Raw genomic sequence first — 12,891 nt, 5'->3', positions numbered from 1 at the left:
TCGCAGCCCCTCTCCAGAGCTGGGGATCTAGCACTCCCTTTGGGCCCAGCGCTCACCTCATATGCAGCCTGTCACTGCCGTCACTGTCCAGGACCCGGGTGTAGGAGAAGGGAAACCAGCCCCGCCTGGAAGAGAGGCCCCAGCTAAGAGCCACACCCAGCCCGGAGGCCCCGGGTGGGGGCAGTGGCTCCCCATCCCCCATCGACCACCATCCAAGCACAAGTCCCTCTAGCTCCCCAGCACGGCTGCGCCACTGTCTCTGGAGGAAGAGCCTGCTCCCACTGTGTGCTCAGCCTCAAGGGCAAGGTGGCCCAGGCTGTCCCCAACCTGGCAGGAGCTGCCGGCCCCACCAGACCCAACTGCAAGGCCCCAGAGCCCAGGCAGAGCAGTTGCTCCTGCCTCGCAGCCCCAGTGCCACACTAAGCCACGGATGGCACCAAGACGGGAGTGGCCACTGGAAAAAAGATGGAGCAGCCTCCTGGGAAACCCCCTGCCCTCGGCCCCCTCCCCAGGGTGGTGGCTGCAAGGCCAGGCTTAGGAAGGCACAAATGTCAGGGCCTTTTCCTATCTTGCCAAGAGACACACCCACACAAACACAGCCCTGGGAAGGCAGCCCCCAGGTCCAGTGAGGGTGGCACCCTGGCCCAGCCTCTCTGCAACAGCATTCAGTAAACTGGGGAGGTATGGCCCATCTGACTCCATAGGTGACTTCTAGAACTCCAAACTTCCACATCTGGCATGTGGAAGAGCTGAAAGCTGCAGAAAGCCTTCGGTCTCAGGATAGCCAAGCCCTGCTCTGCACCTGCGAACTGTGGGAAACTGACACCCACTAGAGGGCTTCGGCCAGATGTGCTGAGGGCGTACACGTGTGGGACGCCACACCCTACGCCAAACTGAGTGGCACATCGAGGCGATGGAGCAAGGAGGTCACTAGACTGCGGTGAGAGACCCCTGCCGTGGGGAGAGACCCCCGCCGTCGGGAGAGACCCCTGCCGTGGGGGGAGACCCCCGTCGTCGGGAGAGACCCCTGCCGTGGGGGGAGACCCCCGCCGTCGGGGGAGACCCCTGCCGTGGGGAGAGACCCCCGCCGTCGGGAGAGACCCCTGCCGTGGGGAGAGACCCCTGCAGGGAAGTGGTTGGGGGAAAGGCCCCTGCCAGGGGAGGAGACGCCTGTTGGTGGTGAAGACCTTGGGTCACGCTTGCTCTCACTGCCCAGGTTTTCTAGGGTGAGGACCTGTGACCTGCAGTGAGTCTAAACAGAAGGTCCCAGCGCATCTGAGTGTCGCCGCCCCACACACTTGCTGAAGGCAGCGGCTGCCTGGAACCCGCCCCCGAGAGACACTCACATCTTGGTCTTCTCACTCTCTCCGTAGTGCCAGCCATCGCGGGCCTCAGGCACCAGCAGGGTAATGAGGTCACCCTCCTTGAAGCTCAGGAGGGTGCTGTTGTCCCCGGCAGCGTGGGAGAAGATGGCCTTCACCCGCATGCGGCCGTTGCGCTCCAGGCCGGCTGCCATGGAGCTCGAGCGAGGCAGAGTCTTGTTCTCAGCTGTTGGGACAAAGGACAGGTAAGGGGACGGCCGCCGGCTCGCGGGGCACCAAAGCCCAGGGAGCCTGGCTGAGGTGCTGTGCCCCAGGTGGGCGAGTGAGCCTTTCCCGGGCTGGCTAAGCTCTCCCAAGCAGCAGCTGCCTGCTCCTAAGTGGCTGCTGCCTGCACGAGCCTGACCCAACCCAGTACCCCACTCACGCCCTGACTAAGCACCAGAGGCCTGACAGGAGGAAGCTGGGTGCTGGGCAGGCACATCTGTGTGTACCACCCGTATGTAGGCACACACGGCCACACACTGGTGAGCCTCAGGGTCTCCCAGTCCCCTACTTGGGGGTGTGACATGTCTGGGGAGGCACACCCAGGGACCCTTACTGGCGGCGTAGCTGTTTTTCGGGGTCACGCTCTTGCGCACGGGGAGCGTGTTGGAGTAGGAGTCGCTGAGCTTGCTCTGAGGCTGAGGAGGAGACAGGGATTTGGGCTGGGCAGCCTTGCGGTCAGCCCACGGGCTGTAGTCCTCGCCATCCGGGCCTGCGACGCCGTTCATGATGGGCGTGCTGTCCTGGGCAGACATCCGCTGTAGGGAAGGGGGTAGAGCAGGCTGTTGCTGGAGCCCACCGCGGGCAAGACTGGGGGAAAGAGAACCCTCCACCTCCAGCCCCTCAGCAGGGAGCCTTGGGCTCTGCACCCTGGCCGCCCCCAACCCCGACAACAGCTGCCCTACCCACCCACACCCGTGAAGCTTTCCAGAGGCCACACTCACCCCCACGAACGGTGCCAGCTCAGGGGGCACCGGCAGGGGCTTGGCCCCCGGAATGGGGTCCGAAATGACCAGATTGGACTTGGAGGCCGACAGGGCGCTGGGGAGGGTGGCGCCGTTGCTGGCTGCCTGCTGCATCAGCTGCACGGCGCGCTCTGGGATCTTGCTGGGGTCAGCGCAGGCCTGTTGCCACAGCGGCAGCTTCTGCGCCAGCAGCTCCTTGCCCTGAAGTGGAGGAAGCAAGAAGGGAGGGGTAAGAGCTGGCTCAGGCTCCTGCAGCCGGGCACAGCCCTGAGAGCCCTCCCTGAGCACCCTCTGGGGCTGGAGGCTGCTCTTCACCAGGTGGTGCCTCTCAGCGAGACAGGCCACCCGTTAGCCTCTGACCCCAACCCACAGAAGCGGCTGCTGGAAAAGGGCCTGGGATGCGACCACAAGTCATGCAGTCAGGGGACCTCCAGGAATGAGAGCAAACCCAGGCCCAACCCCCGTGGGGTCCATCAGCGCCTGGAGGAAGGAGAAACGGACAGGGGTGCACAAGGTCAAACCCCGGTGGGCAAACCCCAAAGTGCTAGGCAGGCATCCCAGGTGGCCAGGGGGAGGGGGCGGTGCTGCCCAGTGGGGGTCAGCCTGGCTGCCGAGGGCAGGAAGGCGGCCCTGTCAGACACACTGAGGTTCACTGCTCCACATCCACTGCCCGTGGGCCCAAGAGCCCGCTCTCCCTTGGATGTACTACTCTGCAGCCTGCTGGACACACACCAGCTGAGCACAGCGGGGACAAAGGAGCAGGAAGCCACAGGCGTGACGAAAGGTTGTGGGACTAGGGGCCAACCAGGCCTGGGTCCTGGGAGCTAATCAAGTAGCCCCTGCCCCTCCTGGCCTAAGCAGGCTGCAGGGCCTAGATTCCTGGGATCCCCAGACCCTAAAGCCCTGGGCCAGAACTGCTCTGTCTCTGGCACCTCTGGGGTCTCTCCAGCTTTCACTGATCCCCCCACTCATCCCTGTTCTGTTACACATGGCTGGGCACCCACGTGGGGGACCCACAGAGGGTGCTGGACGACAGCCCTTCTGAGCAAGTCCTACCCACGCCACCCTCACCCCTCCGCTGCTGGCTTAGACCAGGGGTCAGCAAACCACAGCCCGAGGGCTGGCCTCCTATTTTGTAAACAAAGTTTTACTGGAACACAGCTGCGCTGCTACGGCTGCCCTCACGCTGCAGTAACAGAGCTGAGACTCCATGGTCCACAGAGCCAAAAGCATGAACTCTGTGGTCATTCAGAACGTCCGCCGAACCCTAGCTCAGATCAGTGGTAGAGGAGTGAGTCTTGTCGGGAGCGCGGAGAGGCCAACAGGGACCAGCATCAGGGCTGACGGCCAGGGGACACCGACCACCGACCTCACAGCAGCATGGCCCTGACGCAGCGGCCACAAGCCATCGTCACCCCCTCCACCCTGAGAGCCCTGAGGCAGGCCCAAACCCAACCACCAGGGAGCTCCTACGAACTGCCCTGGGAGGAGGCTGCCCTCACACCCTGGCCCCCAGCCCAGAGGCTTGTCCACGTGGGTCTGTGGGACACAAGCCTCTTCCACACATGCCCGGGGGCCCACGAGCCCAGGAGCTCAGCTGTTGCCACTGCACAGGCACATCCCGCAACCCCTCCTGGGAGACAACGGCACCTGCGGCCTGGCTTCCCAGCCCTCCATCCCTGCAAGCAGCACCCCGGCCACTGACAGCTCTGGCTCCCTGGCCCTGTCACAGGGCCCGGCCCCCGCCAGAGGGCGCAGACGCTCGCCACAGTCCTGGGTCTAGCAGGCAGGAGGCCTGCGCTCCACAGCGCTCCCTGCCTGGCAGTTGGGGCAGCACAGCCTGTCACCAGTGAGTCCCCCAGCAGCCAGGGGTCACAGGTGCTACTGCTGTCCTTACTGCACCTGCCCACAGCGCCCAGCAGGTGCAGGCCGGCAGGAGGGGTCTCTCCAGGGAGGGAGGAGCACTTGTCTCCTGTCTGTCCCCAGGCTGTGAGCACTGGAGCACTGGTTCCATATCACGTGTGTGTGTGTGTGTGTGTGTGTGTACGTACATGCACATACATGTGTGTGTGGTGGGTGGGGGGAACAAGTGTCAAGGTATAGCCCGTGGATCCCTGGGACCCCTTGTTTTAGAAAGACATGACCAGGCCCTCCCTTGGTGGGCTTGGCTCCTGAACTCCATCTGCTAAACTCTTGAAATGTTCCAGAATGTTCCAGGGGACAGATCTAATCCCACCCTAACTCCTACTCATGGATTGTGGGTGAACAGGGGCCTGCTGGCCCTGCCTGTTCCCGGTGGGGAGCCTGGCCTCTGGGCCTTGCTTGCTCTGGGGGCTAAGTCAGCCTCCTAGGAGGGGTTCCCCTTGCTCGCATGGAGGCTCAGGACATCCCTGGAGAGGGCTGCTGCAGCCCCTCCCTGAGGAGCTTGCTCCCGGTTCAGCAGGGCCGGGTTTGGTCCTGGGACATGGCGGACCCCAGGGCAGGATTCCCCGACAAGGAACGACCAGGCTGGGGATGCCTAGCAGGAAACACATGGCCGCAGGACTGTGCAGGGGGTGGGGAACAGAGTCTACGGGCCCAAGGAGGGACCCTCAACAGATGATGGGCAGAGGGGTCTCTCAGAGGTCATGAGGGAGCAGCATGTGGCCACCACCCAAGGCCCGACCTAGGATCCCAGGGGCTCAGGAGTGCAGGCAGAGGTGGTGGAGGCGCAGGTCACAGAGAGCCTGGGAGCCAGGGGAGGACCCTGTGACCAGGTGTGAGTCCCAGGGAGGCCCCTCTGGAGCAGCACTGGAGGGGCTGGGGGGCCACCTGAGCCAGGCAGGGCCCCTGACTGCCCAGGAGGCAAAGAAATAGGCCAGGTTCAGGTTGGGTGAGGGGTGGCAGGTCCACGTAGGACAGCCAAGCTGTGGCAGGTGCTGGATCTGGGGCCAGTGTCACGATTGTCTTGGGTGGCTTAGGGGTCCAGTGGCACAGTGGTCTTGGGTGGCTGGGGACCCAGGCTTGGGGCTGGGAGTCCTCAGCACCTCGGGTGAGCAAAGCCATGAGCCCAGAGGCTGTACCCCAGGACTGTGGATTGAGGAGCCACAGGAGGAACAAGTGAAGACACAGAGGCCACCCACCAGGTGCACCCAGCACCCAGCACGGAGCATGACCGTCCCCTGCCTGTTGTCAGCCTGTGCCTCCCCAGGACAAGGCTGTGACAGAAGAGCCAAGAACGTTCTTTTAAATGAATGTTCTAAAAGGTCTTGAAAGCCCATCAGACTCTCCCTGGTTGCAGGTGGCAATTCTAATGCGAGTCTTCAAAACGCCTGCACCCCGCGACCTGGTAATTCTCCTAGGACTTCATCCCCAAGAAAACCCGAAATAAACACGAGTTCAAGCCCGGACACTGCCCTGGGGTGCTCACGGGGCTGGGGCAGGGGCCTAGCTCATTTCCGCCCGCGAGGCCCAGCGCCAGCACAGCGCAGCCCCGAGCCGCCTCACCTTGGAGTGGTACGCCGCGGAGTTCTTGGCCACAGCGCACTGCTTCTCCACCAGGAAGCAGAAGCGTCTGCGCTCCTCCGTCAGTGCGGTCTTGTAGCCGTCGGACACGTAATTCTCCAGCTCGCCCTGCTTGTTGCTGATGGCATCGATGTACTGTGGAGGGAAGGCGAGAAAGGCTCAGCCAGCAGCAGGAGGGCACCTGTCAGGCCCGGTTCGGGGCAGCCCCACGGACTCAGTCAAAGGACGCGTCTAATTCGTGCAGAGCAGAGGCTTCTGGAAACAAAACAGCATCTGCGGCCACTCAGGAGACAACTGCGCCCCCAGGAGGCTTCGGCTGCCCCGGGACCACTCAGGAGATGCCCGATGACCACATCCCCGGGAGGCTTCACTGCCCGGGGACCACTCTTGGCAAGTGGAGGGTCCTGCCTCCAGCAGGAGGCTCTGGCAGGGGGCTGGCCTCATCTCCTCGGGGCTCCCGCTGTGGGGTGGGGTCGCATGCACCTCCCTGTGGTCAAGGCACAGAAGCCTGGGTGTGGACGTGCCCCAGCTCCATGGGCCCCAGGACAGCTTCTTAGTCCTCCCGTTGCCTGGAGCACCCTCACCTGCCCCTCTGCCTCCAGGGCCCCTCCATCTCAGCCCCAGCAGGAAAAGCAGGAGAGCTGGAGCCCAGGACACTGGCCAAGGACCCCAGGAAAGCCCTCTGCTGCAGAGGGGACTCCGGGCGCACCTCACCTCCTCTCCCACCCCCGACTGTTTTCCAGATGAGCACACACCGAGGGAGAATGTGAGAAGTTAGTTCATGGGGTGGATCAGACAAAAGGTCACTGAGCGGAGACCGGGAGCCCAGAAAGCAAGACCAGCGTCCGTGGGGACAGCAAGGTCAGATACACAGGTCACACTTGTCGGAAGAGGGTGTGCCCAGGTAAGGGGCCAGCACAGAACTAGGAATGAGGAGTAGGCCTGACTGCTACCCTTCCACCTTGGAGCTGCTCGAGTGCCCACCCGGGTGTCCCTGTAGGACGGGGGCACGGGGAGAATGTGTCCTGCACAAACATGGAAGCTCTGGAAACGCCCTCATTCCTGGCAGGTGCTCTTGGGCACAGGAAAGACAGGTAGTCAAGCCAGACCCTAGAACCTGAGCAGCCAGCAGGCAGACCCCATCCCAACCCGGCGGTCAGCCCCTCTGGAGCCCTGGCGGCTGTGGCCCTGGCTCTGACCAGGCGGCTGTCACGTCTTGACCACTCTCTACTTCGTGGTGGACACACAGTCCTCCAAGAAAGGGTTCCAGCCAAAACAACAGAAACTGCTACGGCCAAAATGATTTCCCCAAAAGGAAAACTGAGTCTCAACCTGATAGAGCCTCCAGATTCAGCTACCAATTCTGAACACACCAGGACGGAGAGTACCAGAGCTTCACTTTGGGAAGATGGGAAGTTCTGGAGATGGATGGTGGTGGTGATCGCACAACCACGTGAATGCACTAATGCCGCTGAACTGTGCACTTAATGGTTACCGTGGTCAACTGGATTAGTCACATGTATTTTATCACAATTTAAAAAACTCTTTAAAAGAAATAGTGTAAGCAAAGCCAGACCAAGAAGCTGCAACTGAGCCCAGGCCTCTCCGCTGTGAGCCTCAGAAGGAACTGGAAAGAGGGAGTCTAGGGGAGAAAGTGGGGAAGAAGCTGAGGGCGGCTGCTCCCTCCCAGGCCCCAGACCATGCTCCCATCCCGGGCAGAGGCGCCTCCCAGGCTGCCCGTGGGTACAGGGCTTGTGGTGTGACTCACCCGGCCAACAGGACTGTGGGTGGAACTGACAGTCCCAAACCCCAAGGCACTCTGCCTCTGTCCCTCTGGGAGGAACATGCCTCCCCAACCCCCGCCGGCCCCTCCACGACCCCGGCTGGCGGATCATGTGCCTGACATCCTGTGGCACAGCTGACACCTGGCACCCAGGTTCCCGATTCTAGAACCCCAGCCCGACAGTGGGAGGGCTCGACTGCGGCCCTGGATGTCAACGGCTCTCTCCAGTTTTGTAGGCTGGAAACTTTCTATCCCAAAACGCTGATGAGGCTGTGGGTGGCCAGTGAGGGTGAGGGAGCAGCACGCCAGGCACAGACCCTGTCCCCAGGGAGACACCCAGATCCCTCCCGGGTGGCCGCAGGATCCCAGCTGCTTCAGCAGGGAACCAGCTTCTCCTCTGCCAGAAAGCTCTTTCCAGCTCTCCTCTGTCTCGCCTCTCCTCCTGTGCCTACCTGCCCTGGGCTGAGCCCCTGAGGCAGACCCTCCACAGCAAGACACAGACCCCCCCGTCCACCGGATCACCCGTCAAAGAGTGGCCAGTTCAGAATCGGCTCCTAAGATTCGGCCTCCGCAAGGGGGCGGCCTCCCCCGCCTGACTCAGCCTCACGGCCGCCCCGCCCACAGCTCTGACTCAGCATGGGTGGGCAGCCCCGGCCCAGGTGGGTGGCGGGGAGGGGAGCGGAGCAGCCTGTTCCCTCGCTGCCTACCCCCGCAAGCCTCCACTACAGGGGTGAGAATCAGCCTGGAGGGGTGTGGGTCGGTCCCAGCGCTACCACCGGGCACTGGCTCTGCCTGCTGGCCAGTATGAGCAGACCGTGCTGTCCCCAAGGCTAGAGCCTGCCCAGCCACATCCCCCAACACGGAGCCCAGCGCTCCCCTGCCCTTGCAGCTCACCTTGCTTTCCCACACTAAACCCCACCTGCCCCTCCAAACAGTGGGCTTGCTACTGCTACCCTCAACAGGCCCTAACCCCCCAGAGGTGCTGCAGGGCCTGGCCACAGGGTCATCTAAATGGGACCTGGGATGGCGTTTGGGAAGCGAGAAGTTTGATCACAGGCGAGAGGCCCTGCAAGGCAGCCTTAAGCAGACTTTCCAGCCAGCTCTGCTCCACGCTGAGGCCTCTGCTGCCACCCCCACTGCCGCTGCCGCCGCCTCCCCCCCCCCTTTCTCCTTTTTCTCCTCTTTCTCCTCCACCTCCTTCTCCTCCTCCTCCTTCTCCTTCTCCTCCTCCTCCTTCTCCTCCTTCTCCTCCTCCTCCACCTCCGCAGCTGGAGCACGAAGTTCTCTTCCTCTGGTTACGCAACACGCACCCACCAGGGCTTCCTGCTCTTGCTCCCAGGAACCTCCAGTGACCTCTGAAACTCCTTCTCCAGGAAGGGGTGGAGTGGGACGGCCTGATTCGGGGGTACCCTGGGGCCTGGGGAGGGCATGGTGGCCGTGGCCAGGATGCCACATGCTGCAGCTATGGAGGAGGACACCTGAGCCCGCTGTGCTCCAGCCTGGCTGCTGGACTCCTTTCCCGACCTTCAGGATCAAAGGGACTGGGTGGGCAGGGCTCGCTCCAAGAAACAGGTGGGCTTGTGCACAATGAGGGGCCTGGAGATGAGTACCCGCCCATGCCCCTGCAACATCACTCAGAGCAACACCCAGGCCTGTTCCCAGGCCGCCTGCAGGGTCCTGCCCACTCCTCCCCCAGGGAGCTGCCAGGGATGCTGGGGTGCACCTCCAGGCTCTGAGTGGCCTGCGATGGGGATGCCTGCCTTGGACCCCGACCTCATGCACAAGAGTGCACAGAGGAGCTATTCGGTGCCCAGAACCCCTTAAGTGGGGCAGCCTCAGGAATGTGAGGTTCCATGGAGAAACCCCCAACACACCCCATCATGAGGATTCTGTACCCTCCCCTGGGGGCTTTTCTAGCAGTGGCTGGCCCAAAGAGCATGGTGGGCAGAGAGCTCAGGGCCAGAGAGCGCTCAGCAGGAGATCCGACGCCTGGCAAAAGAAACTGAGGCACTGAGAAAAGGCAGGCCAGGGGGTCTGCCCAGAGCCACGGCCTCCACGCAGGTTGCCGTCCAAACAGGACTCGGGGGAAGTGAAGGTGCTGCCTGAAGCGGTCACCCCAGGACAGCAGCATAAACTAGGCCGCAGGGCCCCTTGGGTCTCCTCACCCTGAGAACGTCACCTTCCAAACCAAGGCCCCTGGAGCCGGTACGGCTGCCCACCCTACAGGCGGTTTCTGGGTTTTTAGGCTACAGTACTTTCTCATGCTCGTGCTCGGTCCCCCGGGGGAGAGTACAGCGAAGGGTACTGGCCTCATTAGCAGGGTCTGGCAGCCTCCCTGGCTGGGTAGGGAGTTGGTGTTTTATTTTTAAGGCTTCCACTTACTCAAAGGAGCCCCGTAAATGGCTGGGAGTGGCACACAGATTTCAACAGAAACCCAGGGGAAGTTGGGGGAGAGACAAAGTACGGCTGCATGGTGCTCCAGCGGGGCCCCTCCAAACCCTGGGGACAGAGAAGAGAGATGTTCCCAGAGCTGTAAGCAGGGATGGCCAGCCCCCGGGGGACGGAGGGAGCCGACACCTCCTGCCTCAGAGCCCCCATATGAGCATCCGGCCATGGCGGAGCCTGAGTTAGTGCGTGACACGCGGCTGCCACTCTGTCTAGGAATGACAGCCGCCTCTCTTCACCTCCTTTTCCAGAACACTAACTCCTCATAGAGACCACGACTGTGCAGGGCAGATCCTGGAAATCTAGGCCAGGCAGAAGCTTCACTACACAAGGGGCCGGTGTGGGGATGGGAAGGGGAGGAGGGGAGGAGGGGAAGGGGAGGAGGGAAGGAGGGGAGGGGAGGAAGGGAGGAGGGGAGGAGAGGAGGTGGCGGTCAGCGCTGCAGGGCCCGACCAATTCTGACCTGCTGCTGGACGGGGATGCCCTGCATGGGGCACGTCCGAGCCGGGTGGAAAGTGCAGAGGACAGAGCACGGCCTGGTCTGCACCTCCAACCTGGCAGCCGGCCATTTACAACGGCCCTGAGCCTGCCCCATGGACAGGCGGTCCCAGTGGCCGGCCCCCTTCAGCCCCCGCCCGCTGCTGAGCCACCAGCTGCGTGCTTAGCTGGGTGCCATGGCGACAGCACTATGGAAACACCCAGCTGAAAGCATTTAAGACCCACAGAACGCTCCCACTTAGTCACCCTGGGCTGAACGGCCCCGTGATCAGAGAAGACAAAAGTGATCAGAACACATCTCATCTCTCCACAGCATGCGGTGACTCAGAGTGGGGGAGGGGCGTTCCGGAAAAAACCAAGGCGGCTTTGGTTTACCTCACCCGCCACGGCTGCTGCAGCTTTCCCACGTTCCTTAAAAATCGCATGCGGCCCCCCAGGTCCCCTGTAGCGTATGAATGAGAACGTAATTCTTGGCCTTCAGCTGTCACCATGGGCAACACTTACTCGAAAGGATGCGGCTGCAGACCGGTCAGCTGTGGTGTGTGGGGTGAGAATCAGCTGCCTCAAGTAGCACGTGGTCACTGGCCACCTGCTGGCTGCAGCCAGTGGCTGCTTCAAAACCCGCTGACCAGGCCTCCCGGGCTGACAGGCACAGTACCCAGACAGAGGAGGGAGGGCAGCCATGGCAGGTGGTTCAGGAGACGGGAGGGCCCTCAAATCTCACGTTGAACACATGTGCTCTGAGCAAGGCCCGGGCTGGGCTGAGCAGAGGGTGAGCCGCACCCTCCGGCCCTGGTGGCAGGTGGAAAAGCTGGTTATTCCACTCCCCGGGGAAGGCATTACAGGAATATCCTCAGGAAGGGAGCTCTTTGACAGGATCAGGGATCCATGAGCCCTGAGGGTCCCCATTTTCCTGGGAAAAAGGCCCAGAGCTTTCAGCAGATTGGCAAAGGGTGCCCAGGAACAACAGGTCCCAACAGACCCATAGCTTGCTATTGGGATGGACAGTCTGGTGAGCACATGCTCATGGGCACAGGAGAGAGCAGGCTGCTGCTGTCCACACAGGTGGGCTGGACACACAAACGGGCTGGAGGACCACAGACCAAGCTGTCCCCAAGACCCAGCAAAGGGTGGCAAGATGCAGGAGAAGTGGGGGCTAAGATGCCCGAGTGGCCCAGCCCTGAGGCTTGGGGAAGCGGACTGCTCGACCCCTGGCTGCCCTGGCCCCGGGGACACTGAGGGTCTCCGCGTCAGCTGCGAGTGTAGAAGCCCTGAGAGGGCTCCATGGCTGCTGGCTCCTCACGCCCACTTTTCCTGGTAAGGCCCCTCAGTGATGTTACTCCAGAGAAACACGGCTACACGGCTGTCCTCACGGGGGGCCTGGCCACAAACAGCCTTTAGCTCTGAAGAGCTTTGCTAAAACGAGGACGGGCTTCACCCCCCTGCACATCGCCAGACTCCACGCTGGCGATCGCTGGCCCTGCTATTATCGTCTCTGAAGATCTGAACGAGGGTGCTTTGTCTCTGCTGTGTTAATTATACACCCCTTTAAATAGCACGCATCTCTCCCCTTTCTCAGACCTCAATCCGGGCTACGGCCTGGCACACCCAGAGACGGGGCACCGGAGGAGGATCCTGGGGGCACCAATGCCCCCCACTGGCCCCCTGCATTACAGCGAGCAGAGCGCCAGTGCCGCTTCCCAGGACCCTCAGGATGATCCTGTGGGTGCTCTGGAGCCCCCATGGTCTCTGGGAGGCAGCATCCCCAAGAACACGGGGCCATCTCTCCCTCCTCACTCACGACTGGCCAGCGAGGGCTGCACCTGTCTCACCTGCCTCCTCCCCCATCATCGCAGAAAGGGAACAGGGGAAGGTGACCCAGCAGAAACCCTGGCTCTCCTTGTAGCCCCGGGCATCTCTGCCCAGAAAAGTCCCAGGAGGCGGTGAGTGGGCAGGGCAGCGCCGCCCTCCTCTGCAGCAGGAGCTTCAGGCTGCTGAGGAAGCCTCCAGAGCTGGCTGAGCAGGGTCATCCCAGGGCCAGCGGGTCGAGCCCATGCCCAGCGCGATTCTGAGCAGGGGCCTGGCCTGCCCCACACCACTCCCAGCACAAGCACCGACTTTTGAGGCCCCAACACTACTTGGGTCTGCCCCACCCTCAGTGCACACGGGTCAGGAAGGACAAGTTGCATCCAGTGGGCGGGGGCTCTCCTCCCCACACTCAGGTCCTTGTGCCCACAGCCCAGCCCAGGGAGTAGGTGGGCCACTCCCCTCCCACCCTGAGCTCCAGCTGCAGGATGGGGCATGTGGACGTGTCCCCCGTGCCCTGCTCCAT

At 62.6% G+C, this 12,891-nt stretch overlaps 1 protein-coding gene across 6 annotated transcripts in view; it reads right to left on the bottom strand.

Annotated features, from left to right (window-relative positions):
- The window catches only part of LOC105469290 (BAR/IMD domain containing adaptor protein 2), a 77,907-nt gene that overhangs the window by 10,237 nt on the left and 54,779 nt on the right, over nt 1-12,891 (bottom strand). For 5 of the 6 annotated variants that reach the window (XM_011720164.2, XM_011720162.2, XM_071081799.1 and 2 more), the window contains exons 7-11: nt 5,816-5,968; nt 2,309-2,530; nt 1,921-2,122; nt 1,347-1,548; nt 57-125 (exon numbers count right to left, since the gene is read on the bottom strand). In XM_011720164.2, coding sequence (XP_011718466.1) covers nt 57-125; nt 1,347-1,548; nt 1,921-2,122; nt 2,309-2,530; nt 5,816-5,968 — 848 coding nt within the window. Of the gene's footprint in view, nt 1-56; nt 126-1,346; nt 1,549-1,920; nt 2,123-2,308; nt 2,531-5,815; nt 5,969-10,524; nt 10,682-12,891 lie in introns of those variants that run through there. The other variant, XM_071081800.1, reaches the window with a different exon arrangement.

Source organism: Macaca nemestrina, chromosome 17 (genome assembly GCF_043159975.1).
Source record: "Macaca nemestrina isolate mMacNem1 chromosome 17, mMacNem.hap1, whole genome shotgun sequence".
Lineage (NCBI taxonomy): Eukaryota > Metazoa > Chordata > Mammalia > Primates > Cercopithecidae > Macaca > Macaca nemestrina.
The sequence above is the reverse complement of the archived record's forward strand: the minus strand, read 5'-3'. Positions and strand labels throughout refer to the sequence as shown.